At 44.7% G+C, this 19,891-nt stretch overlaps 1 protein-coding gene across 4 annotated transcripts in view; it reads right to left on the bottom strand.

Moving 5' to 3' along the window:
• Positions 1-19,891, bottom strand: part of PTBP3 (polypyrimidine tract binding protein 3) — a 389,014-nt gene that overhangs the window by 60,419 nt on the left and 308,704 nt on the right. For all 4 annotated transcript variants that reach the window (XM_029614330.1, XM_029614322.1, XM_029614348.1 and 1 more), the window contains one exon: positions 2,743-2,817. In XM_029614330.1, the coding sequence (XP_029470190.1) occupies positions 2,743-2,817 (75 nt within the window). The remainder of the gene's footprint in view (positions 1-2,742; positions 2,818-19,891) is intronic.

Below are 19,891 nucleotides of genomic sequence, written 5' to 3'. Positions count from 1 at the left end.
ATCATCACCCCAGGTATCGTAGGGATCAAGTGGGGTTTGTAACCCTGATGGACCTGGCTGAGGCTCTAAAGGCATCGATGGAAACCGAGGTGGAATCGGTGCCGTAGGTGGAACCAGAAATGGCATCGATGGCTTCGGTGTTGTCGATGGAATCGGTGCCTGGCGTGGAATGGATGGAACCGAAGGATATATCGGTGGAGATATACCAGAAGGCACCGATGGAACCACCCCGGAAGGGGGAATCCGGAACGGTGTTTCTCCTGCCGATGAAAATCCAGTCTGAGACGGTGGTGTTGTCGATGGCACTGGAATCACCGATGGAAGGGCCGTCATGAGCGCCTCCATGCGGCTCAGTAGCGGTGCTAGCGCTTGTATCAACGGCTCGGTGGTCGGTTCCCTCCTCGGTGGCGAAGCCGGTGCCGGTGTCGGTGCTGGGGGCGGCACTGGAACCGGTGCCGGAGACGGTGCCGATGGAGGTTGCAATTTCTTCATCGCTTTCTCGATGGCCTCCTGGACCAGCCGGTCCAGTTCTGCCCGGAGACCAGGGGTAACCATACCCGGCTCGACGGGAGAGGGAGGCTGAGGCAGGGCCGGAGGGACCACCGTAACCGGTGGGATCACGGCCCCCGCACCCCGGGAGGGTGAGGGTTTCCTCGATGCCTGCGAACGAGACGTGGAGGGTGTCCGGTCTGTTCGCGGCTTCTTTGTCGGTGGCTCGGCTTGAGCAGAGGTCGATGGCTGTGGATCCTCGACAGGCCGAGATTTGTGCCGTCGATAGCGGTGTTTTTCCTTCCGATCCCCTCGCCCATCCGGGGAAGGGACGGGAGTCGACGGCCGAGAAGCGATCGATGGCGGACGGTCACCGGAGGGTTGACGATGATGGTACAACTTCGACGGTGCCGGTTCCGATGACGTCGATGCTATCGATGGTGTTGGGGTGGGTGCATGGAAGAGGAGCCCCATCTTCTCCATCCTGGCTTTGCGACCCTTGGGTGTCATTAAGGCACATTTGGTGCAAGTCAGGACATCATGCTCACTACCCAAACACATCACACAAACCCTGTGGGGGTCTGTGATGGACATAGTCCGGGTACAATCCGGACAACGGCGGAACCCCGTTGCCATGGCCTGAAGCCAAAATTTAGGCTGGCGATCGGTAAGTGCCAACAGGCCTCAAGGGCCAAATTCGACGGTAGTCGATGGAAAAAGGCAAAAAACTTACCGGGTTCCGTAAGATGACTAAAAATTTGTCGAAGGGAGACCCCTGAGGGGCAAATTTTCTTAGGAAATTAACTTCCAAATTCCTGTCAGGAACGTGGTTAGAGAGCTCCTTTCACCGCGTGGCAACGGCTGCGCGGAAAAAAGAAGACTGAAGGGAGACCCCTGCTGGCTGCAGGGTCAGTGCCTTGCTGGGCATGCCCAGTAGGGGCCAGTCAAAGTTCTGTTTAAACTTTGACAGAAGTTTTCCGTGGTGGGCTCCATCCTCGATGTCACCCATTTGTGAGGACAACCATCCTGCTTGTCCTGTGAGAAAAGCACAACCACCAACATGGGTTAAGGTGAAGCCATGGAACAATCAGATGCCAATACAAACTGAGGTGAAGCTGCAGAACCACCTGATGCTGCTGCAGTTAGGAACCCAGACAAACCCACAGAGCAACCAGTTGTGATGGAGGAGATGACTCTGGACAATCTAGACAACAGTGAAGGGGGTGGAGCCTAAAGAACTCATACTTCAAAGATCCACTTGGACAACAAAATGTGTACCAACTCACATTAGAACAAAAAAGGTCCACAAAATACAGGAGCCCTCAACCTGGGAGGAGGTTGAAAGATCACTCATATGAGCCTGGGGAATGGAGAAGAGCAGCATGAGAAATAAAACTCTCCCCATGAGGAAACAGCATGAACAGTTGTGAGGCTACCATCACAGACAACCACAGGGATTGTGGAGAGGACGAGTCTTGAGCGGTGACCATTTTAGCCACCAAGAAGGGATGTTGGAGGACTAACAGCAGGTGGTCATTCTCTAGATCAGACAGCAAGAGGTTAATATTCCCTATCTGTATCACCTGGAACTGAACTAAGAGATTCTAGACAGGATGCAGTATAACCTGTACTAGTGAGCTGAGTCGCTATTTTCCTCATCTATTGGGCTGGTCACAGCAGACCAAATCCATTTATTTTTCTTATTTATTCAATTTTCTATTCCAGTTTCCCAAGAAAAGAATTCTTGTGTGCTGCCACAGAAGAGTTCAGAGTCATTTCTGCTTCACAGTGTTTTTCCTAGGGGTGTGGGGTGTCCTTGCTGCACATGCCCTGTTCTGAGCCTGAATATGCAGATTGGGTCAGACTGTACTGGAGAAGGAGAAAAAATTCCATCACCAGCAGGCCAACATCTTTCACGCACCCTTTTTGGCACACTGCTCAAACATGTTGATGAAGCAGTTAGAGAGAACAGAGGACGCCAAGTACATAAGCTACCCAATGGGAGAAACACTTCCCAGAGTATGACTAAGCAATTCTGTTTGAAAATTTATCAAGTAATAGACAGGAAAGAAAGCATCAGAACTGTAGTTATCTGTAAGAAATCATCATATAGTTCAACTATCAAAGCTTCACAATTTGTCTTTCAAATTCCCTAGTCTTACATTCCTGGCTGGTAACTCAGTTGATTCCTAGAAGAGATTCTTCAATATATATAAAAGCAGGATAACTAGCTTTGGGTATTGTAAGACTTACCTGCAGAATGAGGAAAGCCAATAGCTGGGGCAAATCCAGCAGCCCCTGCATAAGGCGATGAGATAATACCTGGACCTGTTAGTTGAAAATATAAATTACAATAAATTAAAACAAAATAGTAGCAGTAACCATATTTCCGTTTACATTTCAAAATATTTTGTCAACTAAAAAAATTGAATTCATTGCACTAAACGAATTGAAAATCTAATAAATCTGGGTTGGAACCATCTTTAAGCTAAATTTTATGTATGGTGTATACTGTAAGCATTCCTCAACATTCAAGTTGGTAGATCTATTTAGTCCTGCAATACCATAGGATATTTCTAGCAGAATTTCACACTTCTCTACCATATCTAGACATTTTACGAGACAGTAGTAGACTATCAAAACTACACTGTACATGTAGCACAAAAAAAATAACTATACATATGCTGGCCAATTACTTTTGTTTACCCCTACATAAATGGTTCTGTATACCGGATAAGAACAAATCAGTTAACTAGCAAAGCTAATTTGATTGCGTCCCTCTCTATCAGGCCGATACAGTACAGTGCGCTCCGACGGAACGCACTGTTAACCTGCCCTTGGACGCACGTTTTCCCCTTACCCCTTATTCAGTAAGGGGAGGAAAACGCGCGTCCAACCCGCTGCACCTAATAGCGCCCTCAACATGCAAATGCATGTTGATGGCCCTATTAGGTATTCGTGCGCGATTCAGTAAGTAAAATGTGCAGCCAAGCCGCACATTTTACTTTCAGAAATTAGCGCCTACCCAAAGGTAGGCGCTAGTTTCTGCCGGCACCGGGAAAGTGCACAGAAAAGCAGTAAAAACTGCTTTTCTGTGCACCCTCCGACTTAATATCATGGCGATAGTCTGAGGTCCCGAAGAGTAAAAAAAATTTAAAAAAAATTTTTTAAATGGGCCAGTGGCTGTCGGGCCAAAAACCGGACGCTCAATTTTGCCGGTGTCCGGTTTCCGAGCCCGTGGCTGTCAGCGGGCTCGAGAACCGACGCCGGCAAAATTGAGCATCTGCTGTCAAACCCGCTGACAGCCGCTGCTCCGGGCTAAAAGGAGGTGCTAGGGAAGTGCTAGTGTCCCTAGCGCCTCCTTTTGCCCGTTTCTACCGCACCACCTAATTTACATACTGTATTGCGTGCACCGGGAGAGCGGGCGTTTATCCGCTCTCGCATGGACTTTACTGAATCGGCCCGTATATAAACAATCTACAATGAGTCTAAAATCTTAAATCATCCTCAGATATTACACTTTACAAGTGCTAAACATGGATGATGAATAAATATGAACAAATAAGAAAGCTGAAGTCCAGAGTAAGTCAAGCTACTGTTCTAAGTTATATCATGTTATTTGCTTGGATCTAGATGTCCTAAAGATCTTGTATATATTTTATTTAATGCCAGGGAAGATTTATCACCACAAAGAAAAAAATTATACTTCATTAGTAAATTATATAGTATTAATAGACTTAAGGTTCAGGGGGATGTATACAGCTGCTTTAGCACCATAATGGTTAAACAATATCAGAAAGTAAAGAGCAAGGAATTATTTTGCTCACAATTGTGCTGTTTTTCTGAGCAATTATAGCAGATGGATTTCAGTTATTTGCATGCCCTCAAAGGGGAACACATTGCGATGTTCTGCATTTTGTATATGTTTGGCTGGTAAAACTATTTAGAAAGCACTGTAGTTGCTTCATTGCAATAAAGAGAAGCTTTTTCAGAAAAATTTTGTTCATGCAATATATTTGTGAAATTATCTTTCATAATCAGCTAAGTCAGAAACTCACAATGATATATCTTCTGAGAAAATCAAGAATGTAGATATCAGCCATTCCTCACCACACCAAACATCTGGTGCTTCAACTACCGTCCTAACGCCTCCAAAACCTCCAATACCTCCCCAGCCACTTAACTCCATTCTACCTCAGATCTCATGGCTCCTGGCAATGACAGTAGGTCGCTGCTCATCCCCATCTTCCCCCTACACCCCCAAATTTCGACTGATGATGCACAGGGAGGACATTTCAGCCTTCAGTGGGAATCTTAAAAGTATGAATGGGTTTGTGCCAAAGCAAATTCAATTTCCATATTTTCTTGACAAAGCTGCAAGTACTACTTTTTGTTCTTAAACCTACTAATGGACATAAAATGAAATCACCACCCTTCAAAATAGCATAATTTATTTATTTAAAGGTATTTATATCCTGCCCCTCCCAAGTTCAGGGCGGGTTACAGCGTAACATACATAAAAAATAAAGAGTAAAGCAAATAGGTTATCTTAAAATATATGTTAATTTTATTTTCTGGTTTTAGATCAACAGACTATGGAATATTAAATATACTTAGTGAGTCCTCATTTTTCCCTAAATGCATACAGCGATCTGAAACTGGATGACCTCCAACAAAATCTACAACTCAACCTCATGCTTGGTCATATGCATGCTCTGTCCCTTCTCTAACATGCAACGTCGCTTGGGTGATATCAATCCACTACAGAAAATAGTGAGGAAACCGCACTGAGCACACCTAGTCTGACATTAGTGCAAACCAAAGGCAAGAAGCCAAACTACACCCGCCTATGCTTTTCAATATTTTCTCATTTGCAGACTCATCCTGGCCTTGTAGGAAATCAATGGGAGGAAACCCCAACACCATAAACGCCATATTGTACAGCAGTACCAAAGTCTTCAGTTTTAGGAGAAGAAATCTTAGTATGGTAACTAGAACTTCTAGGGCAAAAGAAATCTGTTCTGCAAACCAAAAATATTTCCAAGAGACTGAATAAGCTGTGAGGACCTTAACTTCTCAAGAATGAGTATGTGCAGTAACCAGGACCACAGCAAACTAAGGGCCTCATTTACTAAGCATTTTTCCCCATAGGCACAGAATGGGAGAAAAGCCTTAGTAAACAGACCCTTATAGTCTCTAGGAATAGGGGAGACAATGAGGAACAAAAAGTCTGACAATCAATTCACCAATTCAGAAAGGAGAGAAAGGCCTGGCAAGATCAACTTTCATGTCAGGGAAGTGGAGGTCGTTGTGGAAAAAATGTCATTTTCCATAGCTCTACAGAGAGCACTCTGATCACTGTAAATGCTAACAGCCAGAAAATATGGAATCAAATTTATACTGCTGTCAATAGCATTAGAACGACATCCAGGAAGAGAAAAAAACCCCAGCACACAACAGGAGAAATTCAAATGCCCAAGTGGTTCATAAGCTCTTTGATCAGAAGATATGCCATAGGCAGAAGAGCAGGAGGGAAGAGAAATGTCATCCATCTCCCTGCAACTGATGCTCCTGAAAGAACTGGTTACTCAAAATGCCATTCATGAGGAAAGCACCCAGGGCTGGAAGAAGCTGAGAAATGTTAGAATGGTAAATGTAAAACCAGAATGCACCACCCTGCAATTGTCATATAGCCCCATAACCAGTTATCTACAGAGAAAGCTGTCCATACGGATACCCACCTCCAAATGTGCTGCAGGTATGTTTTTGCAAGATCAACATAACCTAACGCATGCATAAAACCCATCTCATTCTTTGATATCTCCCCCACAGGATCCCTGCCTCCAGAGGGACCTGCAGCAATTAAAAGGAGTCCTGGAAGTAATCATTTCTTTACATGTACCTCCTTGGTTAAAGACATTTGGAACATTAAGACGACTAAAGCCATTTCTAATCCCAGATGACTTCCGAACTGCATTACAACTTCTCATTTTTCTCTAATCTTGACTATTGTAATTTGCTCTTACTTGGTCTACCGCTTTCCACCATTTGGCCTCTACAAATTCTTCAAAACTCAGCTGCCAGAATTTTAAAAGGCAACAAAAAGTACGAACACATTACCCCAATTCTATCATCATTACATTATATATGAAGAACAGACTGGTTAAATGCAGCAATCAAACTTCATGCTCCCCAACAAAACTTACGATAAGCCAAAGGCCTATTAACATTTCCATCAGTACGTTCTGCACAACTTCGCGAACATGCAATTTCACTTGCCAGTCCAAAGTTAAGGAACACACTACTTCCCACCGAATTACTACTACACTTGAGTCTAAAAATATTTAAGGAGGAGCTAAACACCTAGCTTTTCACTAAGGCATACCAAGATTCGTAATAATCCTCACACCCTACCTACCCTGCACTAACATCCTAAGATTTTATTCTTTTTATATGTTCTTAATATTTATTTTTTTCTTTTAGTGTTTAATTGTAACATTTTTATTATGAATGTTATTTTATTTTTACTATGCACTGTTTTATTTTGTACTAGAATTTGCATGTCTCATGCTTTGTTAACTGCTGTGATGGCTACATTGAATGACTGAATACAAAAACCAATAAATAAATAAAATAAAAAATAAATCGCACAGTGGAAGAAACTATTATACTCCGGCAGTAGCAAACTAGACTACATCAGAATTTTACATGAGTAGGAACTATACATACGGTGCTCTTCTTTCCCTTAAGAGAGCTTAAGTCATTGTCTCTGCTTTGCTCCTCCTGACCAAGGAACATGCAAATCTGATAAGGTATCCTTCGGTGTAACAGGACAAAAGTTCATTTTCCACTGAGAGAGTGCAGTTTTAAAGTTCACCTGGGTAAAAGTCTCTCTTGCTGTGACAGTGCTTGGGGCCGGACAGTTTCTTGGATATTATGATTCATATTTGATAATTCAGTGGTAAACATGAGATTTCCCTACAGCATTTGAAAATGAAGATAATTCACTTTTCTAAAAGCAGAAGGCTTTAAAAATTCTCCAAAAGCTTTCAGCTAGTGATTTCAACTGTCAAACATTTTCAAGAAATAAATGACAGGAGTTGGGTGGCACCTTATAGACTAACTAGTCTATTGAAGCATGAGCTTTCGAGGAAAGAGTCCACTTCGTTAGATGCATTAAGTGATTTACAGAAGATGGGTAAAATATATACAGAACGAAGAGAAGGCATTGGATTAGGTAGGACATGATGTGAAGAGAGCATTAATAGCTAACATTGGATTAGGCAGGACATGGTGTGGAGAGAGAGTTAATGCCACCTGACTCCTGTCATTTTTTTTTGCTACAGAGTTATTTAAAATTCAGGCACATATTAAAAACTTGACGTTTCAAAAATGTTTTTCAAAAGTTGATTTTAAGGTTGATTCCTTTTCTATTTTACTGCTTTATAGTTCTTTAATTTTATTCCTATTGCCCAACTACTTTTATGGTTTATTGTAATTTTATTGTATGCATTGTTACTGAGTTTTGTATTTTTTCTAAATATTGTTGGCTGCTATTGTTTACTGCCTTGAACTCTTCTCAAAGGGTAGTGAAGTCACAAATAAATGAATAAGATATTACTACTATTAACCATTTATATAGTATTACAAGATACATGCAGCACTGTACAAACATATGAGTGTTTCATAGGAGTTTACAGTCTAGTGAAGAGAGAATGGGACAAAAGGGTTTTAGAAAATAATCTCAGAAAATAGTTAAAATTAAAAAAGTACCAACAGGGAGAGCCAAGGTTTTATTGTGCATTACATTGGGCAGACTGGATTTGACTGGGGAAGAGGTTAAATATATTAGTTTTTAGAGCAGCCTCAAAAAGTGGGTTTTTAGGAAGGATTTGAATATGGTAAAAACAGCACCTATGTAGGAAGAAAGGTTCAGGCCTGTTGGTAAAGCGAAGTAGAAAGCAGTCTCAGAAGGTGCAGAAAGAGTACAGATAAAAGCATCTTTCCTGATGAGCAAATCTTGTGAGGAAGGGTGTGGGGGAAGATGAGAGAAGTAATGAGGAGCTGTAGAGTGAACACAGATACAACAAACAGCACAAATCCCAAAAGATGTTCCCTACCACATAGTTCTGTAGAGCTAAAGAAAATGGAGAGATTCATTCAGTGTAGTTTTTCAAATGAGTCATGATGGTAACTGATTCAGTCTTCCTCTGCTAAGCCAGGAAATGACAGTGTCCTCTGTCCTCCACAGAGCCACTAATCTTTTTTTCTTCTAGTATTTTCTGGACCCAGAAGGGGAAGATGGAATCAGTTACTGCAAGGCCCAGAAAATAAGGAGAATTGCTACTTCCCACTGGACTCTGGCCAGGATGACAGAGCTGTGTGAAGGGGGAAGACCAGAAGTCTTTGTTGCATTTCGTCCGGGCTGTCAGCAGTTTCATATCAGGTGGAGGAAAAGTCCACCACATCCCGCCCAGGCTGCTGGCGGTTTCAAGCCCAGGTGAAAGAGAAGCCAGCTGCATTCAGCCTAGGCCACCATCTCCAAAGCCTGGGGGAGAGGAGGGGGGAAGAACAGAGACCTGCTGGGCTAGTAGGAGACCACAAAGTCATAAGAACATAAGAAGTGCCATAATGAGTCAGGCCAAGGGTCATCGAGGCTAGAATTCTATTTACAAAAGTGGCCAGTCGGGGTCACAAGTAACCATCAGATCCACAGTAGTAGATCTATTTCTTGTATCTCACTCCCAGGGATAAGAGCTGGCTTTCTCAAGTCTACTCTTGCTAATAACTGCTAATAGACTTTTCCTTCACAAATTCATCCAAACCCCTTTTGAACACATTTTAGTTGTTTTGATTGTGTCCTCCGGCAACAGATTCTGTAGTTTGATTGCGCACCGAGCAAAAAAACACTCTTACATTTGTTTTAAATCTATGGTTGCTAGTTTAATGGAGTGTCTCCTAATTCTAGTGTTTGAAAGGGTAAATAACTCTTCCCTTTTTACCCATTTCACCCACTCATGATTTTACAAATTTCAATCATACCCTTCTCACTCATCTCTTTTCCTAGATAAAGAGCCCTAATCTATTCAGCCTCTTTTCTTTGCCCTTCTCTGAATCTTTTCTATGTCCACAATCCTTTTTGAGATGGGGAGACCAGGACTGTACACACAACACTCATGGCATGGTCGCAGCATGGATCAATAAAAAAGACAATATAATATTTTCAGTTTTGATCTCTATTCCTTTTCAAATAATTCCAAAAATGTTTGCCTTTTTGGCTGCTGTTGCACACTAGGCTGAAGACTCCAAAGCATCTGTCTGGCTTTGGTTGTTACCTAATCCACCTATTTGGCCATCTTGAGATCAGATACGATCACCTCCAGTCCCCACTTTTGTTTCGTGTATAGAAGAATTTCACCCCCTATATGTAATGCTGCCTTGGGGGTTTTGCAGCCCAAATGCATGACTCCATATTTTTAGCATTAAATTTTAGCTACCAGATTCTACACCATTCCTCAAGCTTTGCTAGATCCCTCATGCCTTCCACATCTTCCAAGGTATCTATCTTATTGCAGGTTTTGGTATCACCAACAAAAGACAAACCTTTGCCAATATCACAAAAATGTTGAAGAGACTCTGTCCAAGGACCAATCCCTGCAGTATACCATAAGTAATGGCCCTCTCCTCAGAGTGAGCTCCATTGACAACTACCTTTTGTCACTTCCCACCCAATCAGTTTCTAACCTGGTCATTTAGGGCCCATAGGAAGAGCATGCTATTTTTAAGCCACTAATGTGGAATCGTTTTAAGGCATTACTGAAATCCAAGTACATCTAATACAGGGCTCCCCAAATTGTGGGTTGGGACCCTAAATGGGGGTCATAAAATCTTCAGTTGGGGGGTCACAAGTGCCTCAAATGGAAACACTTTTCTGGTGCTAGCAGCATTAGCAGAGGTGAGGTGGGGGGGGGGAATCAGCTGGGGAAGAATGTGAAAGATGGGATGGAAGGGAAGAGATGATGCTGAGAGGAAAGAGAGGGGATGGGGCTGAGAAAGGAGGGAATGGGGGAGTAGGATGAATGGGAGGGGCTTGACAGAGGATCATTTGGAGTTATAAGGTGATCTTTGGGGAGACAGGATCAGCTGGGAAGATGTGAAATGGGCTGGAGGTGCTGGGGAGATGAGAGGAGTAATAGTTAAGAGAGGAGGGTCCTCTGGAAAATTTGATTAGCTGGAGTGAGGAGAGCATGAGGTGAAATTTTGGAAGGAGACTGTACACCTGCTACTTTGGTCATCCTCGAGGATCATGTGAATTGTTAAGTGCTAAAATGAGGTCGCACTGGGCAAAATTTTGGGAAGCCCTGATCTAATGTTTACAACTCTGATTATCCAAAGGTATTGATCAGATTTGTCTTACAAGACTTCCTTGTGATAAAACCATGCTGCCTCAGTCTTGCAATCCCTTGGATTCCAGAAACTGCACCAACCTGTTAGCAGCGATTCCATTAATTTACTTACTATAAAGATCAGACTAACAAGCCTGAAGTTCCACCCTCCTCCTTACTTCCCTTTTATGAAGAGGATCTTCTCTAAGCTCCTTTAAAATCCTCTCATGTAGTCCATCTGAACCCATTATCTTTTAGTTTAGCTAGCACCTTAAGTACCTAGTCTTGAGAATTGTTTGATGTTTACCTCACTTCCAAGCCAAATTGTGTCCACTTTCTGTGGACCTACTCCTGGTCCTTCCCTGGTGAACCACAAATATTTGTTAAACAATTCCATTTTTTACTCATTAGCCTCTACATATACCTCCACTTTACTTCCAAGTCTCACAATGCCTCTTTTGCACTTCCTCCTACCACAAACATACCACAAAAAAAAAAACAAAACACCCCCCCCCCACGTCTTGCCCCTCCACCAAGTTTTACTATATTTGCTTTTTTTCTCTTCTATTTCTATCTTTGCTCTCCTGACTACTTTTCCAGTTTCTCTTAGCTTTTCCAGGTACTGTTACTGTCTTCCTCTTTCTGTGATCTCTTGTAGTTTATGAATGCTGACCTTTTAGCCATACCTTATCTCAGCTCCTACTTTAGAAAAACCATAGTGGCCTCTTTCTTCTCTTGCTTTACTTTTAACAAAAAGATTTGTTGCCCTTACAATCTCTCCTTTTAGTTTTGCCCATTGCTCTGATTTCTTCTGCAGGTGTACTCATGTTTACATACCCCTGGCAGAATTTATAAGATGTAGCATTTTAAGAAAACATGAATGATTAGACAAAACACGTCTTATTTTTAATGTGCTTCAGATTAAAAATTATTATGCATCACAATCATTAAACAAACCAAAGCAATAAAGGAAATAAAATGGTCCTGTTCAAAAGTTTGCATAACCTTAGTTCTTAATATTGTGTATTGCCCCCTTATGCAGCAATGACGGCTTGCAATCTTATGTGATGGTTACGAATGAGGTCCTTTATTTTCTCATGTGGTAAAAGCTGCCCACTCCTCTTGGGAAAAGGCCTCCAGATCCTGTAAATTCTTTGTCTAGCATGGACTGCATGTTTGAGTTCTCCCCAAAGTGGCTCAATGATGTTGAGGTTAGGAGACTGATGGCCACTCCAGAATTCTTCTGCTGCAAACACTGAAAGGTCAACTTGGCCTTATGCTTTGGATCATTATCATGCTGAAAAGTCCAAGTGCGCCCCATGCACAGCTTCCTGGATGATGAGTGTATATTCTCCTCTAATATTTCCTAATAAGATGCTGTATTCATCCTGCCTTCAATTTTGACTAAATTCCTGTGCCGCTGTAGCTCACACCCCACAACAGCCGAGATCCATCTCCATGTTTCAAGGTAGAGATGGTATGCTTCTTTTCATAGGCCTCGACTCCTCCTCTCCAAACATAGCATTTATGGTTATGACCATAAAATTAAATTTTGGTATCATTCTAAATTATTTTGTTCCAGACGTTTTGAGGCTTCTCTAGGAGCTGATTGGCGTATTGTAAGTGGGCTTTTTTGTGGTTTTCTGACAGCTCTACCATGCAGCCCATTTTTGTTCAAGTTTCTTATTGTACATGCTGAAACACCCATGCCACTGTTTCAGAGATGCCTGTATTTCAGCAGAATTTGCTTATGAGTTTCTTTAAATCCCGACAAATTTTCCTGGCAGTTGTCTCAAATTTCTTTTGGTCTACTTGACCATGGCTTGCTATTAACAGAACTTATAATATTCCACTTCTTGGCATTTTCAAATTTTAGGATATCTTTTTATATCCTTTTCCTGATTTATAAAATTGAACTACTTTGGCTTGCAAATCCTTTGACAGTTCTTTCTTTCCCCATGCTTCAGTAACTACTAACATCAGTGCAGCCCTGGATGAAATGCACAAGGGTTTCTCAAGAGCTAAGAAACTCTGACTATTTATACAGACACTAATTACAATCAAACAAGGCACAGATGTGGGTACCTACCCTTCACTGCCATCTCAACCTGTGTGTGTCAACTTGAGTGTATATTATCAGCCCAAACATTCAAGGGTGTGCAAACCTTTGAACAAGACCATATTATTTTCTTTATTGATATGTTTTGTTTAATGATTATGCTATTCTGTGATGCTTTTAATATTTCAAATTAAACTATTATGCAACATGTTTTGTCTGATCACTTGTTTTCTTACAACGCTACACATCTTACAAAATTCTCCAGGGGTATGTAAACTTATGAGCACAACTGTAGATTTTCTCATACAGCAAATGACTCCGTAAGGCACTCTCCTATTTTAATAAAGTTAGTTTTCCTGAAGTCTAGGACCTTCACCTTAAAATGACCCATCATTGCATGTGCTCTAATACCAAACCACACCATTCAGTGATCACTGAATACCAGATGACCATCCCAATGACATATAAAAAAAAAAAAAAAAAAAGAAAAGAAAAAGTCTCTCATTGCTAGGCATTAGGTCCAGAATCACACCCCTCCTGTGTGGGTTACTAAGTTAATTAAATGTATCCCTGCAGAGAATCCAGGATATTTCTGCTTCTAGAAGACTCCGTACTGTGTCATTGCTAGCAGATTTAGGTATAACATGTACCATCCCTGATTAACTTTGTATTATTGACCACTACATTTTTACCGTATAACTCCTCCCACCCTTTGATGAACCCCTGATACCTGTGCAACTTATTCACAGAATTATGTTTGTATTATTTTCAGTTAGTTCCCACTGGATCCATTCCCTCCTGAACTTCATGTAAGCAATATGTTATCGCAGATCTTAATCTTTTTATCACTTTGCCAATGATCCTGTAACTTTGCTTTGCCTTACCAAGAGTCTCTGTACTTTGTATCATATAGTTCCTTGTTTTTAGCATGATACAAGGAACTATATGATACAGAGTATTTAGCATATAGTTATATTTACTGTTCCTCGTCTCATACAGTTATTGTTACTGTTCCATGTAAAGGCTATGCCTAAAAGTTCCAAGTTATATGTAAACCGATACGATATGCAAATGGATATTGGTATATAAAAAAAATTCTATAAATAAATAAATAACACACTCAAGACTAGGCAGGAGCTAGAACAGCAAGCATTTGCTGCTAGAAGCTGACTATTTTTAGCCTGACAGCTTCCCCATCACAAGTCTGTCTCTCTATACTGAGTGTCCACCTATCCTGCCCTTCCTCTCCCCATTTAACCAAGCCACAACAGTAACAATCCTCAGCCAAGGGCCACAGAATGCAACTCCTTCATGAACATAGTATCTATGCACCCTTATTCAGGTGAGATATCACTCTCTATTGATGGCTGTATCTCCATCTCTCTTGGGATTGTGAACATTTACTCTGCAGCATTTGTGGCCTCAGCAGCAGAAGCTGATTTGAAAATCAAACCATTTCCCATAGGGCAGCACGCAGCACTCCCACTGAGCCATAGTAGGCAAAGGTTCAGAGATGTTTGCATGGAGACCCTTTCAAGGGTGAGGTTTCTGCATGTGTGCATGTTGGAAAGCTGGCAAAAGGACCATTAAAGAGTTGGAAGGATAAAAGGAGGAAATATAGTTTAATAAAAGTAATCAGTTTTAAAGCTACTGAGGTTACTGTGGTAACATATAATCCTAAAAGAGATAGGGTTAACAGAATTAAAGCCATAAAACAGATAGAAGAAACAGCCTGAACAAGAAAACACTGAAGGCCAAACTTTCAGTAACTATCTGGATTACTTCTGAATTGCATTCTCTCTGTCCCTCCTCCCCGAGAAGGAAAGATGAGGAACTCTGTTGCACAAGAAACTTGTTAGGAAGCAGATGAGATCTGCCAGTTTAATGTATTGTGAATTAAGCTGAAAAGCCGTGTTTTTATTACCGTACTGGGTGAGGTTTGTAAAGAGATTCTGGTGAGTCTGAGGACCTGCTCCCGGCAGGACAGTGCTTGTAGCTCGGAGATACAACGGGCTGAACAGACTGCCACCAGGAAGGTTGTCTTCAATGTTAATAGTCTGAGAGACAGGCCGCGAAGAGGTCTGAAGGAAGCTCCTGCTAAGAAATCTAGGACCAGATTGAGGTTCCAAAGAGGCACCGGCCACTTTAAGGGTGGTCGGATCAGCTTGACTCCTTTCAGAAAGTGGGAGACATCCGGGTGAGAGGCTATGCTGCCGCTCTCACTCTTGGTTCCGTAGCATGTCAACGCGGCCGCCTGTACCTTGATGGAGTTGAGACACAATCCCTTCTGTAGACCGTTCTGCAGGAATTCCAAAATCGCAGGAATTTTGACTGAGCGTGGAACAATGTCGCAGTCTTCACACCAAGTTTTGAATACTCTCCAAATCCTTATGTAAGGGATGTGGAGAACTTGCGTGCTCGGACCAGGGTGTCAATAACTGCCCCCGAGTATCTGCACTTCCTCAGGCGAGTCCTCTCAATGGCCAGACCATAAGAGAGAATCGAGCTGGATCCTCGTGGAGGATTGGTCCTGGTTGGAGCAGGTCTCTGTGTGGAGGTAGCGAGAGGGGGCTCCCTGCCAGCAGCCTTCGCATGTCTGCGTACCACGGGTCTTCTTGGACAGTCCGGGACCACTAGAAGTACTGGTCCCCTGTGGTGTTCTATCTTGTGATGATTGCGCCCAATAGGGGCCATGGCGGGAAGGTGTATAACAGTCTCCTGTGGCCAGGTCTGTACCAGGGTATCGATTCCCTGGGACTGGGGTTCCCACCTGCGGCTGAAGAAGCTGGGCACTTGGGTGTTTGACCGGTTTGCCAGGAGGTCCATGTTTGGTGTTCCCCAATGGTTTACTATCAATTGGAATGCTGTGGTCAACAGCCTCCATTCTCCTGGGTTTAGACTTTCTATGCTGAAGTAATCCGCAGCAACGTTGTCTTTCCCCGCGATGTGGACAGCTAAGATCTCTTGAAGGTTCGCTTCCGCCCATGACATTAGGTGGTCTATTTCCAGAAACACCTGTTGGCTTCTGGTTCCTCCCTGACGGTTGGTGTAGGCCACTGATGTGGTGTTGTCTGACATTACTCTGACTGACTTGTCTCGGAGTCTGTGACCGAACTGTAGGCAGGCGATTGATGTTCCACCCCGACTCTTCTTTGTTCCATTGTCCCTGGGCGGTTAGCTCCTGGCAGTGTGCTCCCCCATTCTCGTAGGCTGGCGTCCATAGTGAGCAGGATCCAGGATGGTGAGGATAGTCTCACTCCCTGGCTCAGATGGCCTTCTTGTAGCCACCATCGTAGTTGAGTCCGAACTTTATCCAGGAGCTGGAAGCGTGCGGTGTAGTTCTGGGACAGTGGATTCCATCGTGATAGTAGTGAGCATTGTAGGGGTCTCATGTGGGCTCTTGCCCATGGCACTACTTCCAGTGTGGATGCCATGAGGCCGAGGAACTGTAGGTAGTCCCATGCTGTGGGGCGAAGCTCGCTCAACAGGGTTCGCAACTGAGTCATCAATTTCGATCTCCTTGTCGGTGTCAAGGTGACCTTGCCTTGTTTGGTGTCAAACCGGACTCCCAAGTATTCTAGAGATTGGGAGGGCTGCAGACAGTTCTTGTTTTTGTTGACCACCCACCTGAGGCTCTCCAGTAGAGTTTTGACTTTGTTGGTTTCCTGGTGGCTTTCCTCTGGGGATTTCACCCTGATCAGCCAATCGTCTAGATAAGGGTGTATGAGGATTCCTTCCTTCCTTAGTGTTGCTGCCACTACCACCATGATCTTGGTGAACGTCCAGGTTGCTGTGGCTAACCTGAATGGTAGTGCCCGGAACTGCTAGTGATGGTCCAGGATCGTGAAGCGTATAAAACGCTGATGGCTCTTGATGGATTGGAATGTGTAGGTAGGCTTCCGAGAGGTCCAGGGATGTAAGGAACTCTCCCGGTTGTATTGCCCTTATTACCGAGTGTAGGGTTTTCCATGCGGAAGAGGAATCTTCAGGTGGCGGTTGACCGACTTGAGGTCCAGGATGGGCCTGAACGTTCCTTCTTTCTTGGGAATGATAAAATAGATGGAATAATGCCCAGTATTTATTTGTTGTGCGGGTACTGGTGTTATAGCCTCTAAGGCTAGCAATCTGGTCAGTGTAGCTTCCACTGCCATCCTCTTGGTAGGGTCGTGGCAGGGGGATTCCACAAACTTGTCCGGAGGGACGTGGTGGAAATCCAGGTAACATCCCTCTCGAATGATGGCTAGGACCCACTTGTCCAAAGTTATCTCGACCCATCTTTGATAGAATAGGGCAAGCCTGCCCCCTATGGCTTCTTCCTTTGGACGGGTCGGCTGAATTTCATTGTGGGATGCGGCTGGGGCCTGGGCCTGAGCTGGCTCCCCTTTTGTTGTGCTTGTTCCGAAAGGACTGGTTCCCGCCTGTGGGGCGGGTTGCTTGATATGTGCTTCTGTATGGGTTGAAGTGCTGTGATCCTCTGCCCCTGGAAGTTTGGGGGAAGGGTCGCTGGTTTCTCTTATTCCTGTCCTTCGGTAGCCGCAGCAGTGGGGATTCGCCCCATTTGTTGGCTAGTTTCTCTAGTTCGCTTCTGAACAGTAGGGTTCCCTTGAAGGCCATCCTTGTGAGTCTCGTTTTGGAAGATGCGATGGCCGACTAGCTTTGGAGCCAGAGTTGTCTTCTGGCTGCCACGGCTGATGACACTCCTCTAGCTGCGGTGCGCACCAGGTCAGAAGCAGCATCCGTGAGGAATGATACTGCTAGTTCCAGGGCTTTCCCAGGAGTGTTGTTCCTGGTCTGTGATAAGCGGGCCGCGATCTGTAGAGACATAGCAGAGACGTTTGAGGATGGATTATAGATGCCTGTCTTGAGCATCCTTGAGTGCTGCTCCTCCCTCCACTGGGATAGTAGTGCGCTTCGAAATCGCGTAGACCATGGCATCCACTTTCGGACATGCCAGGAGATCTTTGGCAGCTGGGTCCAGAAGATACATGGCTGCCAGAGCACGCCCACCTTTGAACGTAGTCTCAGAGGCATCCCATTCCAGGTCAATTAGCTGCTGGACAGCTTGTAATAGTGGGAAATGACGGGAGGTCTGTCGGAGTCCCTCTAGAAGAGGATTCGTCTTAGGTTCCCCCGAGGCACTTGTGCCCGGGATAGCAAGCTCCTTCAAAGCTGTGTGTGACCAGGTCTGGAAGCTCATCCTTGGTGAAGAAGCATCTCATGGTTCGGTGGGGCTCCGTCCCCACAGGGAGTTCCCCTTCCTCCAGGGGTTCTGAATCCTCATCTGAGTCGTCCGTGTCCCCAAAAGTGGGGCTTCTGGATGGTGGAATTACATCCCTGGGCATAGAAGGTCCCGGGATGTTGAGGTCCTCTGGTGGAGCTAGTGGCCGTATTATCGGGGGCTCCGGTTGCATGTGGACGAAGGTATGCAGACCTTTGAAGAATTCCACCCAGGAGATAGATGCTGGGTCTAAATTCAGAGGCGCCGTGTCCCTGGGGAGCCCCGTTTAAGGGAGGGTCCCACTGGGAGATGCTAGGTCCAGCGTACTGTTAGAGGCTGGAACCCGGTACCAGCTGGGGAGGGCCATGGGCTGGATCCCCTAGGGCCTCGCACTGCATACACAGGGCTGTGGCCTCCTCATGCTGGGCAGCTCTAATGTGGCATGCTGGGCAAAGGCCCTGAGCCTTGAGTTTCTTTTCCGGTGGTACCATGGCTTGTGCGCGTAACATACAGTTATGCGCCCGGCACAGTAAGCGCGTGGCTATGTGCATCGCTGATGCACATGGTACTTGGGCGTGCGCACGGCTCGCCTTTGTGTGCACGGATCGGGATGGCGGACAAGGCGGCTAACAGCAAAATGGTGACAGCGACCATGTGGACAATATGGTGACCACCTCGGAGGGTCTCCACATGGGAGGACCCTCGGATCTAACCGGGGTCTAGCCCTGCTAGGGCAGATCAACCCAGTGGCACTGGTCCCGGCTGGCGACCTGTGCGACTCCTCGAGCTTCGGAGACCGGAGACTTTTAAATAGATTTCTACCTTACCTTGTCTCGGCGCTTCCCGGTCTCCGGCTGCGGGAGGAGAGGGAAAATACCTTCACCACCGCACTCGAAGTTGCACCTGCTGCCTCAGCCTCACCCGATGTCGGGGGCTAGGTCCCCACCGAGAGTCGTCTGCCAGACCGAGGCTTACCTCCAAGGGATCGCGGAAATCACCTTGGGAATTCTCAACTGGGGGAGGGCCCCAATGGGTGTCACCGCAGGAGAGCGGGGCTTGTCTGTAGAGGTAAGATTTATTTGGGTTTTCTTTGGTAAGGAGGAGGGAAGAGGGATCAGGGACAGGGAGGAGAAAGATTTGGGATCTGGAGAAGGGGGATAATCCATTCACAACCCCTTCGGTCCCAACATCTTTCTTCCCTCTCACTCACACACTCCCTTTCAATACCCTCACTCACATCCCACATACCCTCTCTGATCTTCTCTCTGCACACACCCCAGCTTCTTGATCTCCCCAGTCTCTTTCCCTCCCAATTCCCTCACTCACACTCCATAGCACATCTGATCCCCTCCAATCCCCTCACTCCCTACCCCCCCCCCCCACCCCCACTATTGCCTCCCTGCATCTCTCTCATTCACTCTAGGGGAGAGGAGCTGGATGGGATGAGGTGAGGTGAGCAAGAGGAAAGGAAAAGGGGCTTAGAGAGGGAGGAGGCTGAAGCCACTCACACCTTCCCCTCTGGAAGATCCCTTTTCTCACTCATTTATATATCTCCCATAGAGGCGGTGGCAGCATTTTGCAGCCCTTCCCATGGCATGGAATTATAGAAGAGTTGGTGCCCTAGCTATAGCTTATCCAAGGACAGCTACACTCCACACTTGTGAATCGGGCAATAAAGAATGAACAGCCACATGAACATTGGGTTACTAAAATATTTTGTATTTAAGGAAATACATGGCT

The sequence above is a fragment of the Rhinatrema bivittatum genome, chromosome 1 (genome assembly GCF_901001135.1).
Source record: "Rhinatrema bivittatum chromosome 1, aRhiBiv1.1, whole genome shotgun sequence".
In the NCBI taxonomy this organism is placed as follows: Eukaryota; Metazoa; Chordata; class Amphibia; order Gymnophiona; family Rhinatrematidae; genus Rhinatrema; species Rhinatrema bivittatum.
This window is presented reverse-complemented; position numbering and strand designations above follow the sequence as displayed.